The 26573-nt window shown below is 46.0% G+C and overlaps 1 protein-coding gene across 1 annotated transcript; it reads left to right on the top strand.

Moving 5' to 3' along the window:
* Positions 1-26573, top strand: LOC102025981. The gene is made up of 3 exons (XM_005376587.1): positions 1-428; positions 4624-4710; positions 26397-26573. Exons 1-3 carry the CDS (start codon positions 75-77, stop codon positions 26571-26573), a joined length of 618 nt encoding a protein of 205 aa, XP_005376644.1. The 5' UTR covers positions 1-74.

Below are 26573 nucleotides of genomic sequence, written 5' to 3'. Positions count from 1 at the left end.
CGAGACTGCCCTCACCTCCTTTCTGGCGAGTCGAATCGCCTTTCATCCTCCAGCTCGAGCTCGCGATTCTTCCCATGGAGCCCTCCTCGGTCCTCTGCCACCGCCCGGCTCCCGGCCCCAGCTCCGCTTGCCAGCGCCCTCCAGGGCCAGGTGCTGCGCAGGGGTGGATTCAAGCACCTTGGCGCTGTCCAGCTGCCCTGAAGCTGACAGAAATCTGGAAGCTTCCTGCGCCCCGCTCCCCCGCGGGTAGGAAGGGGCCAGGGCCTGGGTCTGCCCGGTGCGGGCCACGTGCGGCTGGAAAGATCTCCTGTGGACCTGCCTCCACCCGCTGGACAAGGACCACTCTGGGTCACTGGGGCGTGCACTGCGGTCCACACGCCCCTCCGCCCCTGGCATTTCACTTGGTCTGGGGAGCCCTTTACCCTCAGGTACGCAGAAGTCACGTACTCCTCAGCAGGGCTGGGCTTCCAGCCTAGGCAAGCTCTGTCCAGTGGCTGCGGCCATCCGAGCCTGCCCGCCACCAGCCCCCCTTAGGAGGGGCCAGAGGATGCGCTGCCACTGTGTGCTGTTATTTTGTACCTGGGAACAACGCCTTGGGCTCTTTCCCTCATTTCGCCCTCAAGCAGCCCTGCCCGGTAGAAAGCCGCAGGGTCCCTTCTCCGGGCCAGGAGACTGTGGCCCGGAGCCACAACGGGGCGGCCACACAAGCTCGGCCTCCTCTGGGCGCCCACCAGGGCTGCACCCTCCTCCTGCAGCCTGCCGGCCCCTCGCCCCTTTCTTCCGGCTTTGCCCCCCAGTGCTGAACTCCACTCTGTCCTGCAGCTCCCAGCCGGTTTCTGCAGAGCCAAGGCAGTGCATGAGGCCCCGGGCCCGCCCTGGCTCTGCTTCTGCAGCCACGGCGGGTGGGGAGTGGAAGACGTTTGACAACAAGTGCAACCCTTGAGACTCCTTTGTTCTCGTCATTATTTCCGAAAACCATGCACCTCACTACCATTTACATAGAATTAGGTCCTATCAGTACTCTGGCGACGATTAAAAGTCTATAGGAGAAAGTGTGCCAAATACGGTGCCACTGCCCCAAGGAACTTGTGCACCCCTGGATTTTGATATTTGCAGAAGTCCTAGAACAAAGCCCCAGGATTCGAAAGGAGGACTGTATGCACTTCCTCACCCACCCTTCCTCCGGGCCCCTCCTCAGCTCTAAGCTCCAGGCAGGCCAGGACTGTGTGAATTTGTTCATCTTCCTTTCCTCCACTTACAGCCCTTTGCCCTACACGTAGTAGGTATTCAATAAAAGATGTCAGATGAGTGAAAATTCAGAGCACCTGCAGGGAGCATGTGATGTCATCCTTCTCCTCATCCCGCCATTTCTGAGAGGAATCAGGGCTCAGAGTGAGAGCTCAGCAGTACAAAGAGTGAGCACTTCTGAGGCACGGATCAAGAAGGCTATGAGAGTGCATTTTCATGGAATTTCAGGTCTCTGGCACACAGGAAAAATCCAAGCACGTGTAACATGCAATGACAGGTGTGCGTACTGTGGACACTTGGCATGTGTCTGTGACAGAAATAGGATGGATGAGAACAGCCAACTTAGTAAAAGCAAGCTCTGTGCGTGGACTGCATGGAGACAAAATCCATGGAAGGAGGCGGCTTTCGAGAGCAGGGCCTGTGCTGCTCTCAGTGTAGGTGTGCGGAGAGCCAAGGACACAGTTGGAGTTGGACCAAGTAGAGCAGAGGGCCAGAATGCAGCTGAAATGTCCAGGCACTGTGCAGGCGGCCCTGGCCAGGGGCGGTCCTCCTGCTAACAGCATCAGGGAAACAGTACCAACTGCAGGCAAATAGTCACCAGTGGAGCAAGCCGGCCGTGGCCTTGCTGACTGCACCCAGGGCAGATTAGAGGGTTAGCAGTGAACTGCTAATGAAATGACAGTGCTGACCAGTGGTTCAGACCCCTTTGAGAACCCCAGGCCTGTGGTGACACCCACTTACACAGTGTCCTGCGGGGGTGGGGACAGGTTACCTTGCCAATCCGCCTTGTCCCCGTGATGAGCCAGGTGAAGGAGAGGAAGGGGTGAGTGCAGACAGGTGAAGCCACTTGCCTCGACCTCCCAGCTGGTGATGGTCTCCATGGCTGCAAACTGCATCCCAGCGCCAGGCAGGAGCCAAATCCTGACAGGCTTTGTCATCTGAGGCCCCAGTCATGCACCATGAATTATTCCTCCAGCACCAGAGAAGCTGTCAGAGGCTGGCGATGTCACTGGTTTTCAATTTACAATGCTTCCTGCGGGAGGCTGCTGGAGCCGGAGAGACAGCCCATGCCCTCGCTCCCTCTGTACACACTTGCTGAGCCCATGGAGCATGACAGCCCCTGCGGTCAGAACCCAAGAGCTGCCTCAGAGAAGCCAGGGAGCTGGGTTCAAACCTCAGATCCAGATAGCTGCGCAGCATCAGGAAAACTACTCTGTGTCTGGCACATTTCCTCATTTGTCTAACAGGGTTGGCCACTCGCAAGTTTTTGTGTGGAGGAGATGAAAAGAGACACAAGAAGTGAGAATATGCCTGGAATAAACAAGGCAACAGGACGAGGCTCCTGACCCCAGAGCCAGGGCCTCCACAGCAGAAGGGCAGAGATGGTAGCAGGAGCTGAGCCATATTCTGTCAATGTTGGGCATAAATCTGGATACTGCCTGGGAGGGTGGCGGGTTTGAACGGAAGCATTCAGATGTGCATTTCAGGAAAGGTCCCTGGGAGGGGAGAGACAGGAGGCTGGGGGTCATGAGGATGGCTACCATGGGTCTTGCTAGAGCCCAGGAACATGGGAGCTGCCCTGGGTTCGTTAACACTCCTGGTGTGTGTCATGTTGGTGCTCAGCAGGAAGAGCCTATGCCCTGGCTTCCTGCCATATGGGGCTTCCTTGCTTAGCTTTTTCCCTGCCCCCTTCTGCCCATTCCCTAGAAAACATCAGAATTGAAGCATTTTCTTTAAAGGGAAGATTTATAATGTCAAGAAAGGGAATAGAGAAAAATGCAGCCTTGAGCTCTGCTCCCTGCTCTTTCTTTCTTTCTTTCTTTCTTTCTTTCTTTCTTTCTTTCTTTCTTTCTTTCTTTCTTTCTTTCTTTCTTTCTTCCTTCCTTCCTTCCTTCCTTCCTTCCTTCCTTCCTTCCTTTCTGTTAGTACACATTTGCAGCACAGAGCAATTACATTTCTGACAGGAAGTCGGTAGACATGTATACGTAACACAGCTGAATCCTTCCTTCAATCCTTTCCTTCCCCTCCTTTCATCTCTTGGCCCCTGCTAGTCTTAATCCTTGCACAGTACCTCGAGCAAGTCCACTGTGGCAGGCCAAGTAATGGCTGCAAAGATGCTCACATCCTTTCCTGAAATCTGTGCATATATCACTTTGTGAGGGAAAGTGAACTTTGCAGATGTCACAAAGTTAAAAATCTTGAGCTGGCATAGTTATTCCAAGTTACACAAGTGGGCCTGATGTCATCACAAGTGTATTTATAAGGGGGAGCATGAGAGAGATTTGAAGATGCTGTGCGGCTAGATTTGAAGACAGAGGAACAGCCACAAGCCAAGGAATGTGGGTGGCCTCTCAGAAGTTGGGAAAGGCAAGGAAACTAATTCTCCCCTACAATCTTTCGAAGGAGCACAGCCCTACTTGTATGTCAGTTTAAGCTGATAAACCAATTTTATACTTCTGACCTCTAGGACTGTAAAAGAATAAATATGAAATGTTTTGAGGAAGAAAAATTTATGGAATACTACAGCAGCAATAGGAAAATAATGCATACGTCCCTCTCTCTGGGCCTCTGTTTACCCACTGATGACATGGGCCAGGGGATGCTTTATGCTTAGGTCTTGGTCAGTGAGAGGCTAAGGTGGAGTGGGGATAGAGCAAACCTTTCCTGATTAGGAGGCCCACCCTGCCCTTGTGCTTACTATGGACAGTGCAGAGTAGATGTCCCCTACTCAGATGCCTGCTCCAGGGGTGGTGAGTGTGGTGGTGGTTGAGAGAGGTGTGGAGGGCCTGTAGAAGTAGGGACTAGTAGGGCCTGTAGAAATGTGCAGAGCAAAGGTTTTAGCTACAAAGGAAGCGTCACTCATGTCACCAAATGGGGGGTGGGCCCAGGTTGGTTGGATCATACAGCTCTGCTCAGAGAAATCAGAACAATGGTTTTTCAAGTGAAATCTCCAATGCTTGGTTGTTGCCAGCCAATTAGAACAGAATCAAACACCAAGCAAGCCAAACCAAACACATCTGCAGCCCAGCCTGGGCCAGGGGTTGCTGTGGCACTGTTGCCTTCAGCTAGCTCATTCAGACTCTGGACTTGGGTGTCAGCCAGATGTAAACGTGAACCCTTGGTCATCCACAGCGCATGCCTCAGAGCAATTTGCCTGATGTCCCTGAACCTCAGTCTCCTCATCTGTAAAATCAGGAATAAAATTCCCTAACTTGCCAAGTTGGTGAAGAATAAACTCTACAGGGCCCTTAAAGCACACAGAGCAGAGCTTGGCCCGGAATGAGCAAGCTATTAAATTCTCATTGTTATGGCGGCTATTTTGCAGCGTGAGTAGAATAACAGCTTCTCACTCTTCTGTACCCTGTGCGGGTCTAGGAACCCATCATGGCACGGCAGAGGCCAGTTCCCACAGAGGAGACCTCCACAGCCTGCTCAGCCTGGTGCAAGAATGCCACGCAGGAGGTGCTGCGAAAAGCAAGTTCAAATTCATTGCTGCCCTGAATCCCTGTTGCTTCCTTTCTGTGTAGCATCCCATCCTGTCCCTTTTTAAAGTCAGCATTTGCCAATCTCAAAGATCACCAACCGCTCAGGCTGATGTATAACTTTGCAGCACCCACACCTCCTCTCCCCAAAGATGTCTCATATACTCAGAACTTGCGGAACTTTAGTCCCTATCCTACAGTTGACATCGTCTACCATCATTTGCATCATTTGCATACTATTTTTCTTTAAGTGACTCATTTCTTGCAATTTAGTTCCACATTAACAACATTGTATGAAAAACAATGAGTTTGATGAGCTAATTTTTTTCCCACTCAAACACGTTATGAAAAAATGTCCTTTAAAAATTTTAAAATTTGTCAGCACCAGGACGGAAAGTCAGCCTGCCTGCTCCTGAGGTGATAGGGGACCCCTTTGGGGTTGTGTTGAATTAAAGGGCAGTGTTATCTGTCTCTCAGCCACCTTGATTTTCTCCTTTCTTTGGTTTCTGCTGTAGCACTGTGCGTCAAGACTCAGACATGAGAGGGAGCAGGTGCAGGGGCTGGGGAGGTGGGAGACCCAGGGAGTGCTCCATAGGCTGATTTTTAAAAACTTGATCACAGTGCCTTTCAACAACTCACCCATGTCTTCTGCCTGTAAAAGCGTTCGTGGTCCTTTCACTGGAATTAAATATGTTAACTAACCTCACATGTTTCTCAACTTATAATGGGATTGTGTTCTGGTAAGTGTGAAAATACTGTAACTTGAAAATGCATTCAATACAGCTAACCTTCTGATCAACCCAGCTGTTAGTCAGCCTTGCATTACTATAACAAAATGCCTGAGATAATCATTTTTAAAAGAAAAAAAGTTTTCTTTGGGCTCACAGTTTTGGTAGTGTCATTCCATGGTCAGTTGGTTGGTTGATTTGGAGCCAGTACATAGTTGAATGTGACAGCAGGAACACATGGCAGAAACAGCTGCTGAGCTCATGGCAGCCATGAAGCATAAGGAGAGAAAGAAGCAAGGCTCGGGTCCTAGTGTCCCTGTCAAGGGTATGTGTCTGTGTGACTGGAACACAGCTCTTCCATCTCAATTCCACCACCTCCCAATAGCCTCGGAGGCTGGAGACTAAACTGGTAACTCCTGGGCCTTGGGGAGGTACTTATCCCCAAGAGAATAGCATAGCGGTTATTCCCCTTGTGATCATGTGGCTGACTGGCAACTGCCACCATCCAGCACCAGGAGAGAGGTTAGTGTCACTTACTGCTAGCCACCCTGCCAAGACTCAAATTTGACATTTGAAGGATGGTACTTGCTGAGCATGTGCCACTTCATCCCATCACAAAGTTGCAAAATCATAAGCAGAACCATCTGTATGTGGTTTCTGTAGCTCCCACCACCTGTAACATGAAACCCAGACTCTGAGTATGATATCACTGGCCCCTTAGGCCCCCTACTTCCTTCCCAGCATTCTCCCCTTTGCCATGCCCTGCTTTTCTCTTTACGTTCCAGGACTATCCACTCCCTTGGGGTTCCCCCTTGATGTCAGACATGCTAATCTTCTCTTATGGCAGTTCGCTTTCTGAACAAATTCCTATTCAAGTTTCAAAACCTGAATGGCACCATCTGTTGTAGAGTTTTCCCCAACTTACCCTCTGAGCTCAGTCTCCCAGCAAGAGTTGACCACACTGTCCCCCAAACCCCTTGGCTTTATGGCATGTCCTTTGCCAGTGCTGTGGGCTGAGCGTACTACACAGTTACCCAGATAAGGTCAGTCACTTCCCTGCCACCCTGATACATCCCCTCCCATCCAATCTCCACCGCTGGAGGAATCATAGAAAGACTTAGGTCCGAGCATGTGGCTTAAAATCTTCCAGCAGCTTCCATTGTACACAGAATAAAACTTGTGTTCCTGATAAAGGTCTCCCATAGCTTGGTGTGACCTGCCCTGCCTTCCTTGCCCTCTCTCCTCCAGCTCTTGGGCTCAGTCTTCTCGCCAGAGTCTGCAGCTGCTGGTCCCCATCTGGAGTGTCCTGCCCCTCCCTGCCTCTACTTGTGGACTCCCTGAACCCTGCCTCGAACTTACACTCCCTCCCTCACCTGCCTGCCTCCTGTTCATCCTCCGATCTCATCTGGACCATAACCCACTTGAGGAAGTCCTCCAAGTCTGCCCCCACCCATGCCTGGGCACTGCTGCCAGCCAGGGGTGCCACTGCCTTCACCTGTGTGTCCCCGGGTGAGGGTGGCGTCAGGGACAGACTGCTTCCCACATCCTCTGGTGACTTCCCCCCTAGAACAGCCCTCCTGGGGACTGGTGTTGGGTACGTGTGAGTTCTGCTGACCTCACGTGGACGTGTTTCTCTTCTTACCATTCAAATAATACGATCTAGACAAATACAATCTGTGCTGGATGAGATTTCCTTTTCTCTTCTTGTCTTAAATGGACACATTTTGTGGGGGCTTCCCCTGCCCACCTCATCCGTATCTCCTCTGTCACCCTCATGCTCACTACACAGGGTCTCGGGCTCTGATTTCAGCATGGGAAATGAGACTTGGCCATGCCAACTCTGCCTAGTGGCTGAGTCAGCCTGGAGGGAGGTCTGTTGATGTTGTACAATGTCTGTGATCGAGGTAGTGGTAACATCCAACTTTTACTGGAGCTAATAACTTCCCAGCATTGTCCTCCTATAGTGAGTTCGATAGTATCCCCCAGAATTCACTTACCTCCAGAACCTCAGACAGTGGCACTGTTTGGAAGTAGGTCTTTGCATGTGAAGTCGAGGGCCTGGGGAGGACATCGTCCTGGATGTAGGGTGAGTCCTAAATCCACTGATCAGCGTCTTTATAAGAAGAGGAACATGGAGCAGAGAAGATGTGAAGATGTTTGCAGAGCGGGGAGCGACTTGTGTATAAGCCGAGGAATGGCAAGGACGGTAGCAGACACCCAGAATGAAGGAAGGCACGGGGCGGTTCCCCCTCAGAGCCCCAGTAGCCCTCAGTGCTGACTCCTCCTGTATGTGGAAGAATGCATATCTATTCTTTTGTTTTCTTTTAAAGAGAATTAAAAAAACAATAATGAAATGCCAACAACAGAGACAAAAATAAAATGAAGCAAAAACAATAAGTGATACAGGGGTTGAGAACAAAATGATAGGGATTGACGGCGGTTGTTATACTCCGTATTTTTATCTTTGTTGAAGTTGTTCAGATTACCAGATATAAGAATGCAAGATTGATCAAACCATTAAAGAGCATAAAAAATAAAAATGAAAAAATTATAAACAATACACAGTTTCATAAAACAAGATGGTAGGAATTGAACAGTGGTTGTTATATTGCATACTGTTGGCTTCAAATTCGTTGTTCAGATTACCAGATATAAGCATGGAAACTTGGTCAAAAAATTAAAAAATAAAGCATTAACTGTTTTGTAAATTGTTTTTTCAATAAACCATGAGACATCAGTGTTACAGTTATCCCAGCTATCCTTCTGTATATATATATATATATATATAGAGAGAGAGAGAGAGAGAGAGAGAGAGAGATAGATAGATAGATAGATAGATAGATAGATAGATAGATATCCCTTCCTTCTTTCTTTTTCAGTGAAATAAATAGGACCCACATGTGTAAACATCATATTCTCTCCCTAGTGTAAGAACTTGAAAGAGTAAGTGGAACCCAAAATGTACAGTAGATATTAAGAAAGGGAGAGAAATTGCTCAAAAGAATAAACAACTGGCATATTTATTCTTTTAAGCCACTCGACTTGTGGTCACTCATGAACCCTCCCACAGCGCCAGCCGGAAGGGAAGCATCCTTACTGTCCTCCAGGTGGGAGATGTAACGACAGGACTTGGACAGGTTTGGTAGCTTGCTTGGAGTCACCCGGCACCCCAAACCCAGGCCTCAGCAGGGTGAGCTGCAGGAAGCAGGGGCAGCAGGGAGAACGCAGCGGCTGGCCTGGAGCAGTGGGGGCTGAGGAAGCCTGGGGAAGCTGCATTCTGCAGCCCTCAACTCCGAACACCAGAAGCACCGCAGAGTCACCTGAGAAACGCTCACATATGACCTCCAATGAAGGAGAAAGGGAAAAGCACAGCAGACCGCACCAAGTTTTCAGCTGTGCAAAACCAGCTGCATGCAGACATAGCTTGCAAAATAGGCAGCCAGACACCCTGGAGCACATGCTACACTACGTGGGGATTCCTCCCATCCATTATTGCTAACAACTCCCGAGTGCTGTGTGCTGTTTGTAATAGGGAAGACGCACGGAGGGACCCCGTCCCCTTGCTCCTAAAATCCACACAACTCCGAGCTCCCCTTGGCTTCTTCCCCATAAAGCAGCTCCTCCACTTATTTGCAATCCGGCTGCCAAGGTGCCCCTCCCTCCTGGGGTCAGCACCACAGCCACAGCAGCCAGCTGTCCCCTGGCAGCAGAACCCGATCCATAGGGCTGGCTTGTTGGGAGAGGACAAAAGGAACCGCTCCATATCTGTGCTGACGTCAGAGCCCTACCAAGGGCCCCAGGACCCTGTGCCAAGGGAGGGGGTGGGGCAGAGCTGAAGTCCCTTGATCTCCACCATCAAGGCTTTGCCTTTGCCTGGCAGGCTGGATCTTCCAGAGTGCCTGCCATTTACCAGTTCTTGCTCTGGCTTGTGGGGTGAGCCAGAGCCATGGCATGGAGTAGTTGTGGGTGCTGAACCCTTTTGTTGCGCAGCCTAATTCTGATGATTTTCTGTCATTATCGTCTTACACATATTTAATGACTTGTTTAATTACAAATGTGAGAAGAAGGAGCTACAAGAATTATCTGGGACCCTGAAAAGCTGCCTTTCTCCAGAAAGAAAAGTGTTAGCAGAGAGCTGTGAGATGAGGAGGTACTGAATAGAGTGGAAAAGGCATGCGGCTATTCTGGAAGAGCATTCAGGCAAAGGGGGGGATCAGCACATGCAAAGGCCCTGGGGCAGGAGGCTCGAGACAATGAAACTGATAAAAGAAGAGATAAGATTCCAGGAATAAGAATTAGGGTGGAGAAATCAAGTCACGGGAGGTTGGCAGTGCTTTTGGTCTCTAGCCTAGACAATGGAGATGAGGATAAAGAAGTTTAAGTAGCTGAGGGACGTGGTCACATTTTCCTCCCACATTTTTAATAAGATTAGGAAACTGCAAATCAGCTGAAATGTCTAATGTACTGTGTGGCTGGGGACAACTCATGTTGTTCCAGCCCACTTTCTTCCTTTGTTAAGAGGTAAGACCAACTCACCAGACTCCTGCCACTTAATTGAGTATTTGCTTAATGCCATGTGGTTACTGTACAGTTTTGTGTTGCTTTACAGAATACCTGAGATGGGGTTACTGATAAAAAATGGGGATTTGTTCCTCAGCCTTGAAGGCTGGGAGTTCGGAGCAAGAAGGTGCTGGAACCTGGTGAAGCACATCTTGCTCTATCAGCCCATGACCGAAGGCAGATAGACAAGAAAGAGCAAGTGAGCGAAGAAGCCAGAAAGGGCTAAACTTGCTCTTCTAACAAATCCACTCTTCCTGGACAGAGCAGGCACTGCCTCGCTGTAAGGATGTTAATCCATAACCACCCTGTGCTGGGTCTCACTGCGCAGCATGCTTAAACTCTCAACGCACAGCCTTTGGGAGATGCATTCTCACCACAGCAATTATGGGTGAGAAAGCTGAGACTCAGAGAGGTGAAGTGAGATGCCCAGGGACGCCAGCAGGAAAGTGATGGGTGTTGGCTTGAACTTGAGTCTACACTCTGCAGAATGCTCAGTACATGGCCCTGAACGTGGTTCAGTGAGGATTAAGGACACCAACAGGCAAGGAGTTGGCCCTCCCCATCCATTGCTCCTCCCTTCGAATTCAGCCGTGGTAGCTGCACAGAGGAGAAGACGTGTGTGTGTGTGTGTGTGTGTGTGTGTAGTTATTTTTGGAAGCAAGGGGACTTAATTGAGAACTGAGTTCACAGCTTTCCTGCTGGGGGTGCAGGACGAAGAAAAGAAGGCAAAGTCACAGCAGACAGCAGACAGTGACACCAAAATAATGAAACACTCACAGAGCCTTCCAGTGGTACGAGGGAGAGGGTGGGGACACTGTTGCAGGACCAGGCGGGCATCACAAACCCAGTCTGATAGCGCTCTCCATCACAGGCAGAATTCTCTCTGGCCCAGAGTTGGAACCCAGTCCAGGAGGCTGCTGTCCTTGGTAGCTGCGGAGACTGTGTCATGGGTAGTTGCAGACTGTCGTTGGACTGAGGAGTTTAAGCAGGGGCCGACCCCAGAAGAGGCACCAAATTGATCTTCCTGGAGTCCGCCCCCACCCTCTGGCAGCCTCTCTCCTTCCACCTTCTCTCCCCATTCGGCCCTCCTCTGTGGCTCTGGAGGTCATGGGTCTTTTCTCTGCTTTAGGATTTCAGAACGCCTCCACCCAACACAGGCTCCAACTTAGAGATGAGTTTTGTTCGGCACGTGGTGTTTTTCTTAAGCATATGAACTAATATTCTGAAGGCTGGGTGCTGTGGGTAAAGAATGTGGGTATCCATCAGGCCCCAAGTTCTGCTGGGGATCCAGGGAAAGGAGGACAGAGGCCCAGAAAGAGCAGTGGTAGACAGCAGGTATGCACAATGATGGCTTTGTTCTGTTGTATCTTAGTCTCTTTTCTGTTGCTACAACCGAATGCTTGAGACTGGCATGCCAACATTATTTACACAGCAAAGTGGAGGTGTGACAACATTTGTAAAGAAAATAAATGTATTTCTCACAGTTTTGGGGGCTGGGAAGTCCAGCAGCATGGCACTGGCATCTGGTAAGGGCTTGCTGCTGTATCAGAACATGGCAGAGCACACCACATGGTGAGATACACCAGGCAAGCTGGCTTTGCTTTCTCTTCCTCATCTTATAGAGCTGCTAATGCTATCGTGCAGGTTGCCTTCATAACCTCACATAATCCTCATCACTTCCTCAAAAGCTCCACCTCCAAACATCATCAAGATTTGATTTTGAGGGTTAAGTTCCCAACACATGGACTGTTAGGGGACACATTCCAATCTCAGCAGATAGTGACACAGGTAATGCAGGGCAATAAGTAAGACGTAAGCAGGTGGTTTCAATAAATTGGGTGGTCAGTAAGTTGGGGAAGTGGCATTCCCAGTTCTGGAAAAGAAAGGAAAAAGAAAGGCATTGAGCCCAAGGAAGAATGGATGTGAAGGAGAGGGCATGAGAAGAAAGTGAGAGGGAGGCGAGGGCGTGGTGCCGGGCGGCTGGAGCTTAGCACTCCTGGTGAACTGCTGAGCAAGCAGGACTGAAAATGGGTGGGCTCAGGGGCCAGTGATCCTGAGGTCTTAGACTTTATGGTGAGGATCGGGTCTTGATAAGGTGAGGGGGTTAGTCTGATGCCATAAAGAAGTCACTGTCTTAATTTGGGGCCACTATTGCTGCGATTATCACATTAAGCAAGTATGACTTATGGGAGAAAATCAGTTTCTTTGTGTCTTGTGAATTAGAGGGGAGTCCCCAGGCCTCTCCTGCCCTTCCATCCTGGATAACAGAGGTAGACCTAAGTCACATGAGATCACAGCCACAGGTTCAGTTCACAAGCTAGCAGTGCTGGTGCACCGTGTTTCTCAATTTCTTCCTTTTCAGTCAAAGGCAAAATTGTTGCCCCATCACCCTCAGCTAAGGCCATCGTGGAGAACACAGGCTGGACACCAGGGTTCTTCCTCTGCTTACACCTACTCATGCTCTGTACTTGCCAGCTGCCCTTTCAGATCTCAGCAGTGGCCCAAGGGGATGACAGAGAATGGGAAGTAACAGCTTTTACTCAGGGAAGTAGCTTTGCATTCCTTGGTTTAGGCAGGTGGTCAAAGCTGGGTTTTTCCACCAAGGGTGTTTCTCTAGGCCTGGCAGGGACTCCTATACTGTGTTCTTCTGTTTTCAGACTGTGGTGGTGATAGCTCTCATTTGTCTGACCACTTTCCCCTTAGGCTCTGAGTCCTCAGCCATCCCTGCATTCGATACCAACTGCCACTTCCATAATATCCTTTCAGCAGAATTGAAGGCACTTCAGGTTGGCCTCTTTTGCTCTTGGGGCCATATCTGGTCCAATGAAATATTCACACATTCCTTGGTCTAGTCTGAGGTGAGTCAGGCACATCATTGTCATGATCAATTCTCAATCATAATCGCTATCATCATCATTGTCAACACCATCATCATCATCATCCTCAACATTGTCGTCATTGCTGTTGTCATCACTGGTCTAAATCAGGAATCAAACATTCTCCTAGAGGGTCAGACAGTAAATATTTTGGAACTGGCTGGCCATTTGCTCCCTGTCACTATGACTCAACTGTTTTTGTAGCTCTTCTTTGTACCCAACAGACAGTATGTAAATGAATGCATGTTGCCATATTCCACTAAAACTCTGTTTGCACAATGGGCAGCCAAACTCAGATCATAGTTCATTGACTCTTGATCTAAACAGACTTGAGAAATCATATTTTCCTGACTGTGTGAGAATCCAGTGGCCACACTGTCCTCTGTCACAGGACACGAATCTACTTTACTGTAGAACCTCAGCAGTCCATGCAAATGTTTGCACATACAAAAAAAATAGAGAGACCAATGCAATGATTCACCCATATTTATCACTCAGCTTCAACAGCCTCTCATTCTTTTAAAACTCTTTTAAAACAAAATACTGAAGGGCTGAGAGATGACCAGTGAAGGACATAAGATTAAAGGGAAAAAGAGCATCAGAGAAATCTCTTCTCTCTGTTGGAGAAGCTTGTAGCTGTCTCTTTAAGTCATTGCAGAGGCGCTGATGGTTTGAGGTCAGAGAACTCCAGGATCTTCAAACCTCGAGGCAGAGATATTTTCTGACACAGCTGTGCTGGCCCTGTCTGACTTCCTTAAACAGCTGAGGAGAGCTGCCAGGATGAGTCTCCTTTGTAAGTTAAGTGACTTTGCTGATTCCTGCTGATAGCAGCATCCTGGAATCATGGAAAGTCTGAGGACAGCTGTGAGTTAGAACACCAGGCCCACCTCATCCACAACCTTGGATGGTTGTATTTGGCCTCTTGAGTCCCCGTTTGCCCATCAGCACACCGTGCTAATAGTATCTGTGCCTAGAGGGTAGTTGTACAGGATTCAATGAAGTAATGAATGTGGGGTGATGAGTTTGAGAATATTCCAAACTCAGTGGAGAGGCAAACAGGTTCCTTTCCCCATGTCACTGTTTCTGGCTGTGTGAGTGAACCCTGTTTTCCCAACCTCTGTCAACATCTGCGGCAGATGATGGATACTTATGAGTTACTCTGCAACAAAGACGTCCTCAGTTACTGAGCAACTGCCAGCGCCTCAAGAACCAGAAACTAAAGGAACTTCTATTCTTCATAAATCATGAAGATTTTTTTCGGTTTTGGATATTTTCATACAGCCACCAAAAATGGACTAAGACAGCCCACGTGAGAGTCATTCCTGCACCTTCTACACAGAGAACATCCAAACCCTGTCACTGTTGGCCTGAGAAGCAGCCCTGGCTGAAAGACCGAAGAGGAGAACAGCCAGCGAGCTGAACCATTCGCCCTCATCCCTCTCCCTCTTTATTCTTGACCTCAGAAGAGGGCGCAGGCAGGAAATGCCTCAGAGACGATCCCAACAGCTCCCCGCAGTACAGGGTGAGGAAGGGGAGTGAGAAATAAGGTCCAGCTCCACTGAGCCTTTACCCTGTGCAGTGGTAAGGACAGCAGAGGAGCAAAGGAGGAGATGGCACGTGACCTACAGATGGGATTGCAGCCTTACATGGATGAGACCGGACTTCTAACAATTTCCAACGCCAGCAAGCTCTGAGCATCTGCTGAGAAGTACTGCACGTATAGCATCCCATGAAGACCCCACCCCAACCTATGTGTGAGTCAGGACTAATCTGGTGGCTTGTTGAGAAACCCTAGTCCAACTTTATTAAGCAGAAGGAAAGGATTTATCACACAGAGAGCTGACAAAGAATAATTGGTTAGCTTTGAAGGAGGGGTTAAAGGAACCAGTGCCCTGGGATTATACCTAGACCCAGGAATTAAAACTTGGGCCTATGTATGTCTCTCATTTCCTCCCGCTGTCTTTCGTCTTGCCTTCTGTTTCTCATTGCCTGCCAGTCTTTATTTATTGTTTTCTTTATTTCTATGTTTGTTTATCCAACAGCCCTGGGCAGTCACTGGAAGGACAACATTAGCTTCCAAATGGTGCTGTAACAAATCAACACAAACTTGGTGGCCTAAGGCAATCCACACTTCCTCTCTTCTACTTCTGGAGGTCAGAAACCCAAATAAGCCTCAGAAGGGGTAGAGTTGAGGTGTGGGCCGCGGTGTGCTCCTCCGTACACTCTTGTAGAGAATCTGTTTCCTTGTGTTTTTCACGGTGAGTCCTTTTTCCACCTTCAGAACCAGCCGTGGCCACAGCACTCCAGTCAGACGTCCATTCTTCTTCTGCCTCTTCTTCCCCCTTTCCAGAACTCTGTTGGTCAGATGGGGCTCAGTCAGTCAGATCACCTAGCAAAATGTCCGTATGTTAAAATCATCTAATTAGTTCCCATAGTTCCATAGGCAAGATTGATTCTACTTTACTGTGTAAGGTAATAGTTGCAGGTTCCAAGGATCAGGGCCTGGACATCTTTAAGGGCCAGCTATCAGCCACAACACGTCCTAGGCACCTCCAGCCTGCCAAGTGCGTCTCCACACTCCTGCCATCCTCTCACAAACCTGTGTCCCCGGCACCCTCCCCTGCCTCAGCTGAGCTGGTAGCAAGTTCAGCTTTCTAGTTGGACAAGTCACAAAGATTCAGCTTCCTTACCTTCTTACCTCCTACTTCTGGTCAGCAAATCTTATTGTCTGGACCTCAGCATCTACCCAGAGCTTTCTCACTTCTTATCAGCCTAAATTGGACATTATCTTCTTGCCTGGGTGATTTCAAGAGCCTCTCATGAAGTTACCTGGGTTCTTCCCTTGTCCTTTAGACCTTTCTTAATAGAACAGACAAGGAGGTCTTTTTAAAAACTAAACCAGATTATGTCTCTCTTGGTAAGTAACCATATCTGGGAGATTGTATTAGCTGTGTTTCTGTTTTGTTTTTTGTCTTTTTGGGACAGGATCTCACTGTGCATCTCAGGCTGGCCTTGAGCTCACTTTGTAGCCCAGGTTGCTCTCAAATTTGCAACGATCTTCCGGCCTCAGCCTCCCAAGTGCTGGGATTACAGGCGTGTGCCACCATGTGTCTAGCTGCTATAAACTTGGTGTTTTAGAATTTACTTTACAAATGTGCACCAGATATGCTTTGTTCTAAACTACCCAGTAATATATCTGCATCACTGTGCCTTTGCTACCTGCATCCCTTATTGCTCCCACCTCAACCATGAGCCCTAACTTTGGGAGGAGTCCTCCTGGGGACCACTTTTCAAATACAAATCAACCAATCTAATGTGCATACCCCCAACCACTCCTTCATCAGGCACTCACATGGTGCCATGACCTGTCTTTCCTAATCTCCCCCGGCCAAGGAACACATAACTAGGGTAGCCCAATGCCACAGAACCTAGTGAAATTATTCAAATTGCCAATCCTAAACTTACTCATCCTCCTTTTCCTACTCCTTCTTGTAGAACCTCAGTAAAGGTTCAGCTCTGTGGGTCCACCTGCCCCTCTGTCTGGTGACCAGTCCTGGTGCTCTCCCACATAGCACCTTGTGGAGAACTGTGAGTAGTAAACTATCTTTTTCTATGGCATTCATTTCCTGATCTGTTGACTTTACTATCCCTCAGATTTTCTACTTGTAAACTATCTTTTAGAACAGAACATTAAGATCAGACCTATGAAGACCAAAGTGCTACTTTATTACTGATGAAATCTCTACTAGAGAGCTTGGCTTAGAGGTGATGAACAGTTTGCTACATATCTCCTGAACTGAATTTACCCACTCAAACTGCAGGTACCTCGTACAAAGAACAGAGCTTTGCTAAGATGACCTAGCAAGCAAACTAAAATGCTGTGTTCCCATAGTCAGGCAGATGTAAAGGAAGAGAAAGGAATAATTCTGACCTAGCATCATCTCACTGACTCCCCATTTACAGGAGGAAGTAAAGTGTGGGGAGAAGGATCATGAGTGCTCTGGAGAAATCCGTCCACAAGGAAACAATACAATTCCATTCTCACTGATGCTTTAGTAGGGGAGGACTAGTTTTATGCCACCAAAGAAAGGCTTACTTCTGCATCAGATTTGTCTGGGAAGGGTAAATGGATATAGGGCATGAATACTAGAAGATTCTATGTCTGGACGACCACCTAGGTGACTCTCCTTGAAAGAGGAGCAATTGCCTCCATTTTGGCTGAACCTGACACTATTTCCATGTATTGATATGTACAGAGCTGGCTGGGACTTTTCCTTATTCCTTCAGTTGGCTTTAAGCAATGCATATCGGTCTAGCCAAGGTGCTGATGGTAATCTTTGGAGCTAGCAGGTCTGTTTACCTGGACCCCCCTTTGCTCCCTCTGGTGATCTGGGATGATGCAGGATGTGTGAGCCAATGCTCCACACTATCGGCTGGGATTGAGCCTTGGGATAGAGGCTATGGCTTCCTGGGGCTTCAGAGATTACACATCAGAGCTGAAGTACTGACCCCAAAACATTAGATACTCTCTCACTTGTGTTATGTAGATTATTCTTTCTGCATATCCTCTGTCTGCATATGCAGAGGTGATTTCAGGCATCCTTCCTAGCCCAGCTCATGGCACTCGTGTTCTTCCCACCACTCTCACAGTCACTCATCGTCAAGCCACTCCCTTCTTCATGAATGAATAAAAGCTGGGTTCAGCCTTGGGTATAAGCCTTTATTCCAGATAGCTATCATTGTGGCTGAACTCAGGACCCCCTTGACTCCCCACCATTTTGGATATATTATTGTGTCTTTATTTACCCAATGAGTTGAACTGGAGGTGGTAGATTGGAATGAACTCATTACAATTCCAATAATTTTTCCATGGGATTACAAACATAAACTTCCCGGGTCATGACGAGGACTGGGAAGAGCTGTCTATATCTATGGATGTCTGACACCCTGTAACATATGCTTAGGTAGGGGAGGTTTTTTGATATGGCTCTCATGACACTAAGCTCTTGGTATCCAGTATTTTGTAATTTTGTACACTTGAGTGTAGTCTGGACCTAGTGTCTTTCTTCTGCAGACTGTAGCAGAGCAAAAGTGATAGACTCCTGGGTTCAATCTCCAGCACCACAAAATGTGGTAGACTACTGCTGCCAAGTCTCTCTCTCTCTCTCTCTCTCTCTCTCTCTCTCTCTCTCCTTCCTTCTCCCGCTCCAGCCTCCTCTCACGTTCATCCTGATGAAGCTTATATCATATAGAGTATGATCATGTGTCCACGAACTCAGGGTGGTCTCTCCAGGTAAGTACCAATGAAGAACTGAACCCCTTAATCGAACGTCCCAAGAAAGATTAAATTCTGTCAACAATAACAAGACTCCCTTGGAGCACATCTTTTTCGTGTTGATCTTTGAGGTATCTATCGCCCTGGAGACTTTTTGAGTGCAGCTGTCAGTGGCTGTGAAGCAGGGACCTAATTAATCCATGTATAGATTTGTGCCCCATGGACTTTGTAATGATGGATTGTATAGTTCTAAGTGCTCATGTTTTGGAGTAATTTGTTATATAATAATAACTAGTACATAATTCTTTAGCACAGTGCACTGCAGATAAGTGCTCAAAACATATACACTGCTTTTTAAAAAATTTCTGACTGAAAAAAAATAAAAAGAAACATTTCCCCAGCTGTCTCCCAAGAATGGTCACATTGCAGGTAAGGTTAGAGACATTCTCCTAATATCTTCCTTTCTGAGGCTTTCAAATGTCTCCAGTCTCAGACAATTTAGAAGCAAAGAATATAAAATTGCTTTTCTTCCCTTGAGCTCAGAGGCCCCAGGAGACAAAACTGAAATGAGCAGTTTTCCTTTTCCTCCTTGCTGTGTTTTCGCTGGTCCTGGTTTTCTCTCATCCCCTGAGTTTAGTTGCAACCCAAATTCAGCCCTAGCCAAATAGCATTAAAGTGGTACCAGATTGGAAGCTGCACAGCCCACATAGAAACAGGCCTCCCACTGCCACAGTTGCCATAGAAATAGGGGAAAAGGTGACTAACAGAGTGCCTTGTCTGGCTCTTGGTAAAGTAGACAAAGTAACGGTGCCCATGAGATTGCTCACATACGAGATATTCTGGAGCTTTATTCAGATGAATAGTTTGAAGAAAGCTGAGTTCCCAAGAAAGTCATAGATGAATTCACAAGATGAATCATACTCTAAATTTAAAGGCATCTATAAAGTAATTTTCATGTCTAATAATGGTTTTTCTTGAACATCCACCTAGACTGATCCTTAGCCTAAGCTGTATCAGTGATTGATTCCCGATGGGCACCTGCCGAAGCCAACTAGTGAAGCTTCGTTCTGGGATCAAGATTCAATCTTCTTCTCCTCTCCTCCCCTCCCCTCCCCTCCCCTCCCCTCCTCTCCTCTCCTCTCCTCTCCTCCCTCCACTCCCCTCCCCTCCTCTCCTCCTTTCCTCCCCTCCCCTTCCCTCCCCTTCTCTCCCCTTCCCTTCCCTTTCCTTCACTTCTTCTCTATTTTCTTCCCTTTCCTTTCTCGCCTTTCTTTTTCTTGCCTTTCATTATATTGTCTTTTCTCCCTCCCTTCCTCCTTCCCTCCCTTCCTCTCCCTGCCTCCCACCCTCCTTCCTGTCCTTTTTAAAATTTTTTTTTTTTTTTTTTTTTTTTTTTTGTTTTTCTCCGGTACTGGGAACTGAACTCACGACCTTGCGCTTGCCAGGCAGGCACTTTTGCCGCTGAGCTAAATCCCCAGCCCCATTTTTAAAATCTTGATATGGTTAGACTTTGCTAAATTGCCCTTTTCTGATTGTGTTTCTGTTTTGGAGGAATCTATTTATCTTAGTTTCAGAGGGGCTTGTTGGAACCTTTGTATCACGCCCCTCTTTTGTCTTCCAGCAAAGGTAGTTTCTTTAGTTTCTCTCAATTCATTCTTCTTTATAGGAAGAGTGATGGACAAATCATAAAAGCTGTCAGACTGAGAGATTACTGTAAGGGAGTTGAGTTCCAGCCTTAATTTATTTTACTTACCAAGGTTAAGAAAAGGAAGGCAAAGACAAAGCTTTTGGCATTTTCTTAATTTGCTTACCTATTTCTACAACCTTGTTTGATTGTAATAGAATGGGACGGACACATTCTCCTTGCTTTTAGTTTCAAGGAAGCTGGGGAGAGGCTGTGCTTCTTTATCTTCCTGTGGATATGAACCTGGTGATGGGCATGGCCTGGAGAATTAGAGGCAAGAGAGGAGGAAAGGTCCCACAGCTCAACTATAAATTAAAGAAACTAATATTGTTACCATGTCTATTACCCTAAGTGATCTGTAAACTCCATATGATCTTTATCAAAATTCCAATGACATTTTTTCACAGAAACCAAAAAATATTTCTAAAATTCAGATGAAACCACAAAAAGCTAGAAATAGCCAAAGCAATCCTGAGAGGAAACAAAGTTGTAGGCATCACACTTCCTGATTTCAAAATATATTACAAAGCTATAGCAATCAAAACAGCATGGTAGTGGCATAAATCAGACACACAGACCAATGGAACTGAATAGAGAGTCTAGAAATAAATTTATGCATTTATTATGGATTGACTTCTGAGAAAGGTGCTAAGAATACACAATGGGGAAAGGATAATGCCTTCAATAAATGGTATTGGAAAAACTGGATAGTCAATGGATGAACATTAACTTAAGACCAGAAATCATAAAACTACCAGAACAATGGGGGAAAATAACCTCCTGATATTGATTTAGGCAATGACTTTTTTGGACATGATCACAAAAACATAAGCAATAGCAGCAAAAATAAACAAAGGAGATTACACTCCATCAAATGGTATCTGCACAACAAGGGAAACAGTCAACACAATGAAGAGACATCCTGCTACAGACTGAGTGATAGTATCTGTACTCCACGTTTCTGAAAAGTAGCATAATACTCAAAGCATGTAAGGAACTCATCCAATTTAACAACAAGCAAAGAAATAACCTGCTTTAAAAAGTAGGCAGAAAATATTCTCAAAAGAATATGTACACTTGGGCAACAGATACATGAAAAAATGTTCAGCATGACCAGTCATCAGGGAAATGCTAATCAGAAAAGCAATGGGATATCATCTCATACTTGTTAAAATGTCTACCATCAAAATGACAAAAGGTAAATAACTGTTCATGATGATGTGGAGAAGAGGAGTCACTTGAACATTACTGATGGAATGGTAAATTAGTAGAGTCATCATGGAAAAGAGTATGGAGATTCTTAAAAAAAAAACTAAAGGAATTATCACATGGTCTAACAATCCTACAACCAAAGGAAATAGAATTAGTACAGAGGAGAGCTATCTATACCCATATTCATTGCAGCATTATTCACAGTAGCCAAGAAACAGAATCAAACCAAGTGTCTATCCATGGATAAATGAATAAAGAAAAATATATATATGCATATTTCATATATATATATATATATATATATATATATATATATAGTGGAATTTTATTTGGCATTAAAAGTGAGGGAAATCCTACCACTTGTAGCAACTTGGATGAAGATGGATGATATCATGACAAGTGAAAAAAGCCAGGAGCAGAAAGAAATATATCATGACAGCACTAATATGTAGAATCTAAGTTTGGGCTGAGGATATATCTTTATGGTGTAGCACTTTCCTGTATGCCTGAGCCCCTCAGTTCCATCCCCATACCAAATCAACCAATCAATCCATCAATCAATCACTCACAGAAAGAGAGTAGAATGCTAGTTGCCAAGGGCTAGGTGGGACGGTTTTGTTGGGAAATGGGAAGAGACTGGTCAAAGGGTGCAAGGTTTAAATTATGTTAAAAAATAACATAATTCTGGAGAGTTAATGCATAATAAATAGCAATGTATTGTATACTTGCAAATTGCTAATATGCTTGCTCTTAAAACTCTCACCACGTACCAAAAAGGTAACTATGTGAGGAGATAGATATGCTAATTATTTGAGTGTTTCACAATGTATGATATATTAAGATAAAACACTGTAGATAAAGTTTTACTTGTCAATTATATCTTATTAAAACTGGGTAAAATAAAGGCAAAAATCCCAGTACAGTATGGATTGTAAAAGGCCACGGTTCCAGAGGTAGTGAGCTCTGATCAAAAGTCTTGTGAGGCACCAGTGATTTCCTTCCAATATGAGCCACAAAAAATTATGCAGTCATTTTTTCTGCCCTTGTCATTCTCCATCTACAGCCTATTTCATGATGGGAAGAGCTTAATGTAAATGATGTTGTCAGGCTCTAACTGTGGTCATACATCTTTGTAAAAATTATTATTTAAATCAAACTGATTCATCATAGGCTTCCTCATTTTTCCTCTACTGTACCTCACACCAGGCTGAAGTATTGAGCTTAGGTCTATTTGTGCAACCAGACCACGGAATGGTGCTGTGGTATGATTAATTGGAACAAAAGTGTTTTAGTTGTTGAAACCCTTTGACAACAATGACATCTGTGTATGTTTTATATTCCACATGTGTGTGTGTGTGTGTGTGTGTGTGTGTGTGTGTGTTCACTGTTTTATATAACTCATGTTAGGGGGGCATCCTCATATCTATGGTAAGACTGTCATAGGCCACCATTCTGCAGTTTTGATATGAGATTGTTCCACTGGGAAGTTTTTGTGTAATGGGGTATAGATCTTGTGTACCAGGGCTCTCTTTCCTTAGGAATAGGATCACACCAACGTACCCCTAAATTCAAAATTCAGGCCCAGGTTTGTTCAAGGAAACGCCCTGATTTGTTCAAGGAAACCCACTTGGCAAAGTAGCCTGTGGATCTGGAAGGTGGAGTGGCCATGGCACATGGGAGTGAGGTGATGCAAACTCACTCTCTTACTCCGTGTTTCCTTCTACCTTCACTCAGGAAAAATCTCTCTATTTGCCCTTCATACCCTTGGGTTCTGCATCAAGGACCCAACAAGTATGCTTAAAAATTCAGGAAAAAGCAGTTAAATTATAATAATACAATAAAACAATGCAAATAAAAATAAGAATGCAGCATAACAATAATTTACCTACCATTTAGTTATGATGGATATTACAAGTAATCTAAAGATTATTCAAACCACATATACAGGGAGACCTGCATGGCTTATGTGCAAATCCTATTCCATTTTACATCTGCAGGCGTTCTGGAACCAATCTCCCATGGACACTGAGGAACAGTTATACTCTTTTTATGCATTTTAGCTAAGTGAGGAATTTTTTTATAGCTTAAGGTATCACCTCCTCTGTGAGAGGGGAACACTTACCCTCCACTCTAAATGGCTTAACAGAATGCAAACTGTTAAGTGCTTTCTCCTACAGAAACACCAGTGAATAAACATATCTCCATTGTTTCTATCAAGAAATATATCCTGTATGAGTTTTGCTAGGGTTACTATAACAAACTACCATAAACTGTGTCTCTTAAAAGGTAGTTTATTGTCTCACAGTAACAGAGGTTAGAAGTTCAAGACTGAGGTGTTGACATGGGTGGTTCTTCCTGAGACCTGTAAAGGAAGGATCTTTTCCACACCTCTTTTGGCTTGTAGATTGTCATCTGCCTGTTCTCATGGTGTATTCCTTTTATATGTGACCATCTCCAGATTTCTCCTTTTTATGAAGACACAAATCATACTGAATAAGGGCTTTCCCCCATGGCCTTACTTTGATTTGACTATATTTATAAAGATACTATGTTCAAATAAGGTTACAGTGAAAAGTACTGGGGATTAGGACTCCAACATGGATTTGGGGGTTGGAGAAGGAAATGCCATCCAACCAATTAAAAGCCTTATATTTTAGTTCAAAAAGTTCTGCTTATGAAGTGCTTGAAATTTGGATGCAGAAAAGGTTGGAAACACATGCATATCTTCTGTGGTCTTTATGCAAACAGCTCTTACCTTGCTGAGCCAAATTCCTGTCTTAGGTGATGACAGACAGTTGGGTATAACTGGATTAGGTGATGGTAATGTACTGTGGTCTGTGATGGCCCTACTCATGTGTCACCCTGATCATGAATATGGCTGTCAAATTTACATGAAGTCCAGAATACTAATTTTCACCTTTGCAGTTATTATTGTTGCACAAATGATGAAAGCCTGGCTGTTTGAAGTTATAAGTAATTAGCACTTTCAGTGATTTGCTCCAAAGGGACATCAGCTTGACTGAACATGATGGACTTTTAATTAACTCTTATTGTTGGCAACACAGGATTTCTCTGTTAGTGTGGGCTTATAGGGAGGTGTTCCATTAAGTTGCTAAATATGCTGTCACCTTGATGAACTATTTTAAATGTGCACTCCTGCCCTGCCATGGAGGGAATGAAAATGCCTCCAGATGGCCCAGGGGAGTGATCCCAGTGTAGGCGGAGTTTGTGCCACAGAGACAATGAAGTCACAGAATGTATCTGCTTATTTGGAACCAGCTACTTAAGCCATTGTCATCTCTTGGGTGGAAGTTAGGCTGCAAGTGCAGGGCCATAGGCCATTGTGAGGAAAGGAAGTTTATATTTACTGCATGCAGACAAAGGATAGCAATGAAAAATACACTATTAGCTGTCTTTCATGGAAGGAAAATCTCAGCCTCACAGGGACTTGCTGGAGGTCACATGATTTTAAGCAGCTGAGCACCAATAGCTTACGTGAGAAGGATTTTCTTGAACTAGGTATGAACAGTGCTGCCTTTGGTAAATTTCTGTAGCTTTTCCAGTCTGTCACTTGCAAGAGTTCCTCTTCTGTGCTTACAGTGCGTACATGTGGTGCCTCTATGTCGAGAACTAGTTGCTTCTGAAACTTTATTCTGTTTTGCATAGAAGTGGGGTGACCATTCTTTCCATGTTGCTGGAGACTGAGGGGTTTCCCCAGATGTGGGAGTTTTAGCTTGAAACCTGAGAAGGTCCTAAGTGAAATGAGGTGAGCTGGTCACCTCAGATCCGCAAGGACTCTTTCTACCAGCCACTTCCTTCCTTGGCAGTCTGGTACCGAGGAGACCCATCATCTTCCAAAGCTCTTTCCTAACTCTTCTCCCAAATCAGTGTGTTCCCAAGTCTGTCTCTCTCTCCCTGTGTGCTTCTCCGGACTTACCTACCATTTTCCTAAATTCTCTCAGTGAACCCTAGTGAAGGAGGCTCTCTCACCAGGTGAACCAGGTCATTGTGTTCCTTACGCTGTGGCCTTCTACCCAGCCGCGTGTTTGTCACAATGGTCTGCATTCATCTCTGACTTTTTTCAACCCAAACACCCATTACTTGACTCCTGCGTAAACTAGGATTGATAGTCTTTTTTTCCTCTGAATTAAGCTGCAGTTATAATTTTACATGTAGCAAAGGAGTTGGCTTTTTTCTTCTAGTTGCTTTCTGGATTTTTAGGAGATGTGGGAAGATTCAGTTCTTGATTGATCACCATTATCTCCAGGGAATCCAGTACCCAGAAAGCTGGAAAATGGTTCATTGTACTGAGAGGTCCCCTCTCTATTGCGCCAATGCTGCTGCGCTCTGAGGAGCCTGGGCTTCCTGCCCCACCAGTCAGTCTGGCGATTACTGTCAGGAGGGTGGACTCAGGATGAACTCTTCACCAGGCACCTTGCCATTCCCAGAAAATGTGTCAAGTTCTTTCATGTCTCCATGCCTTTGCTTATGTGGTTATTTCTGCCTCAAGTACCCTGTGCCTACTTCTCCATCTGGAAAAATTCTATGCATCCTTCAAATTCAGCTTAAATATCATCTTGCGTGAGCCTTCTCCAGCCCCCTCCCGACTTATTCTGCTATGTGAATGCATCTCCTCTTCTGAGCGGTGCTACAACATCACTTGGCTGAGATCTTCATGTCTTAGCGCTTGTTCTGCTGGACACAACATATATTCTCTGTCTTAGCAGACCCCAAGCTCCTCAAGGTCAGAGACCATGAATGATTTTTCTTTGTTTCCTAAGCGTATAGCACTGTGCTTCACACAGAGTAGGTACGGTCAAGTCTTTGTTGAATGCATGAATAAGTAAATAAAATATCTTATGCCAGGCTTGCGTCAAAGACAGCTCCACGAGGTAGACAGCATTCACACAAGGCTCTTCTCGCCATTCACAAAGGCACAGCTGACTTTGCAGACTCAGCCTCTTTAGGAAGCCCTCGCCTCTTTTATTCCACTTTATTATTATTTTTTTAAAGGAAACAATACGATGCTTCCTTAGTGCTGCTCAAAGCACACCAATCAGCATACTAATCACCCCGAAGTGTCATCCAAATCTGCCAATTTCATACATTTGCATATTTTCTGAGCAGTTCCCCATTCCCCTCCCCCCTTCATTAGCTCTTCTTGGAAAAGCTGCACTCCCTCCATATTGCTCAAATGGACTTGATTTTTATTTCACTTTGTAAAGACAGATTTGTGAGATGATGAATTAGTCATTGCCAATTTCATGCGTTTACGCTCCGTGCATTTACACCTTATATTTATTCAGCCCCTTTCTCTCCTTCTGGCTCCAGATGGTGTGGCAATACAGCCTCGGGTGTAGAAGGCAGAAAACTCATTCTCCCACCACCTCACCCCACAGTGAAGGCTCCAGCTCCACTGTGCCAGGTTTGAATGTCGCATCACCCTCTGGCAAATGTGGCTGCCTCTGCAGTTCTCACTGCTGCTCAGGAGCCAGCAAATGGGAGTGA

The sequence above is a fragment of the Chinchilla lanigera genome, unplaced genomic scaffold, assembly GCF_000276665.1.
Source record: "Chinchilla lanigera isolate Chin_1 unplaced genomic scaffold, ChiLan1.0 scaffold00007, whole genome shotgun sequence".
In the NCBI taxonomy this organism is placed as follows: domain Eukaryota; kingdom Metazoa; phylum Chordata; class Mammalia; order Rodentia; family Chinchillidae; genus Chinchilla; species Chinchilla lanigera.
This window is presented reverse-complemented; position numbering and strand designations above follow the sequence as displayed.

Bases quoted from the DNA above. Each gene is read 5' to 3' on its own strand.
- LOC102025981 (XM_005376587.1), top strand. From the start codon at position 75: ATGGAGCCCTCCTCGGTCCTCTGCCACCGCCCGGCTCCCGGCCCCAGC. The intron at 429-4,623 runs GTACGCAGAAGT...GTGCGGGTCTAG, and splicing joins GGGGAGCCCTTTACCCTCAG to GAACCCATCATGGCACGGCA. The intron at 4,711-26,396 runs GTGCTGCGAAAA...TTCTGGCTCCAG, and splicing joins GCAAGAATGCCACGCAGGAG to ATGGTGTGGCAATACAGCCT.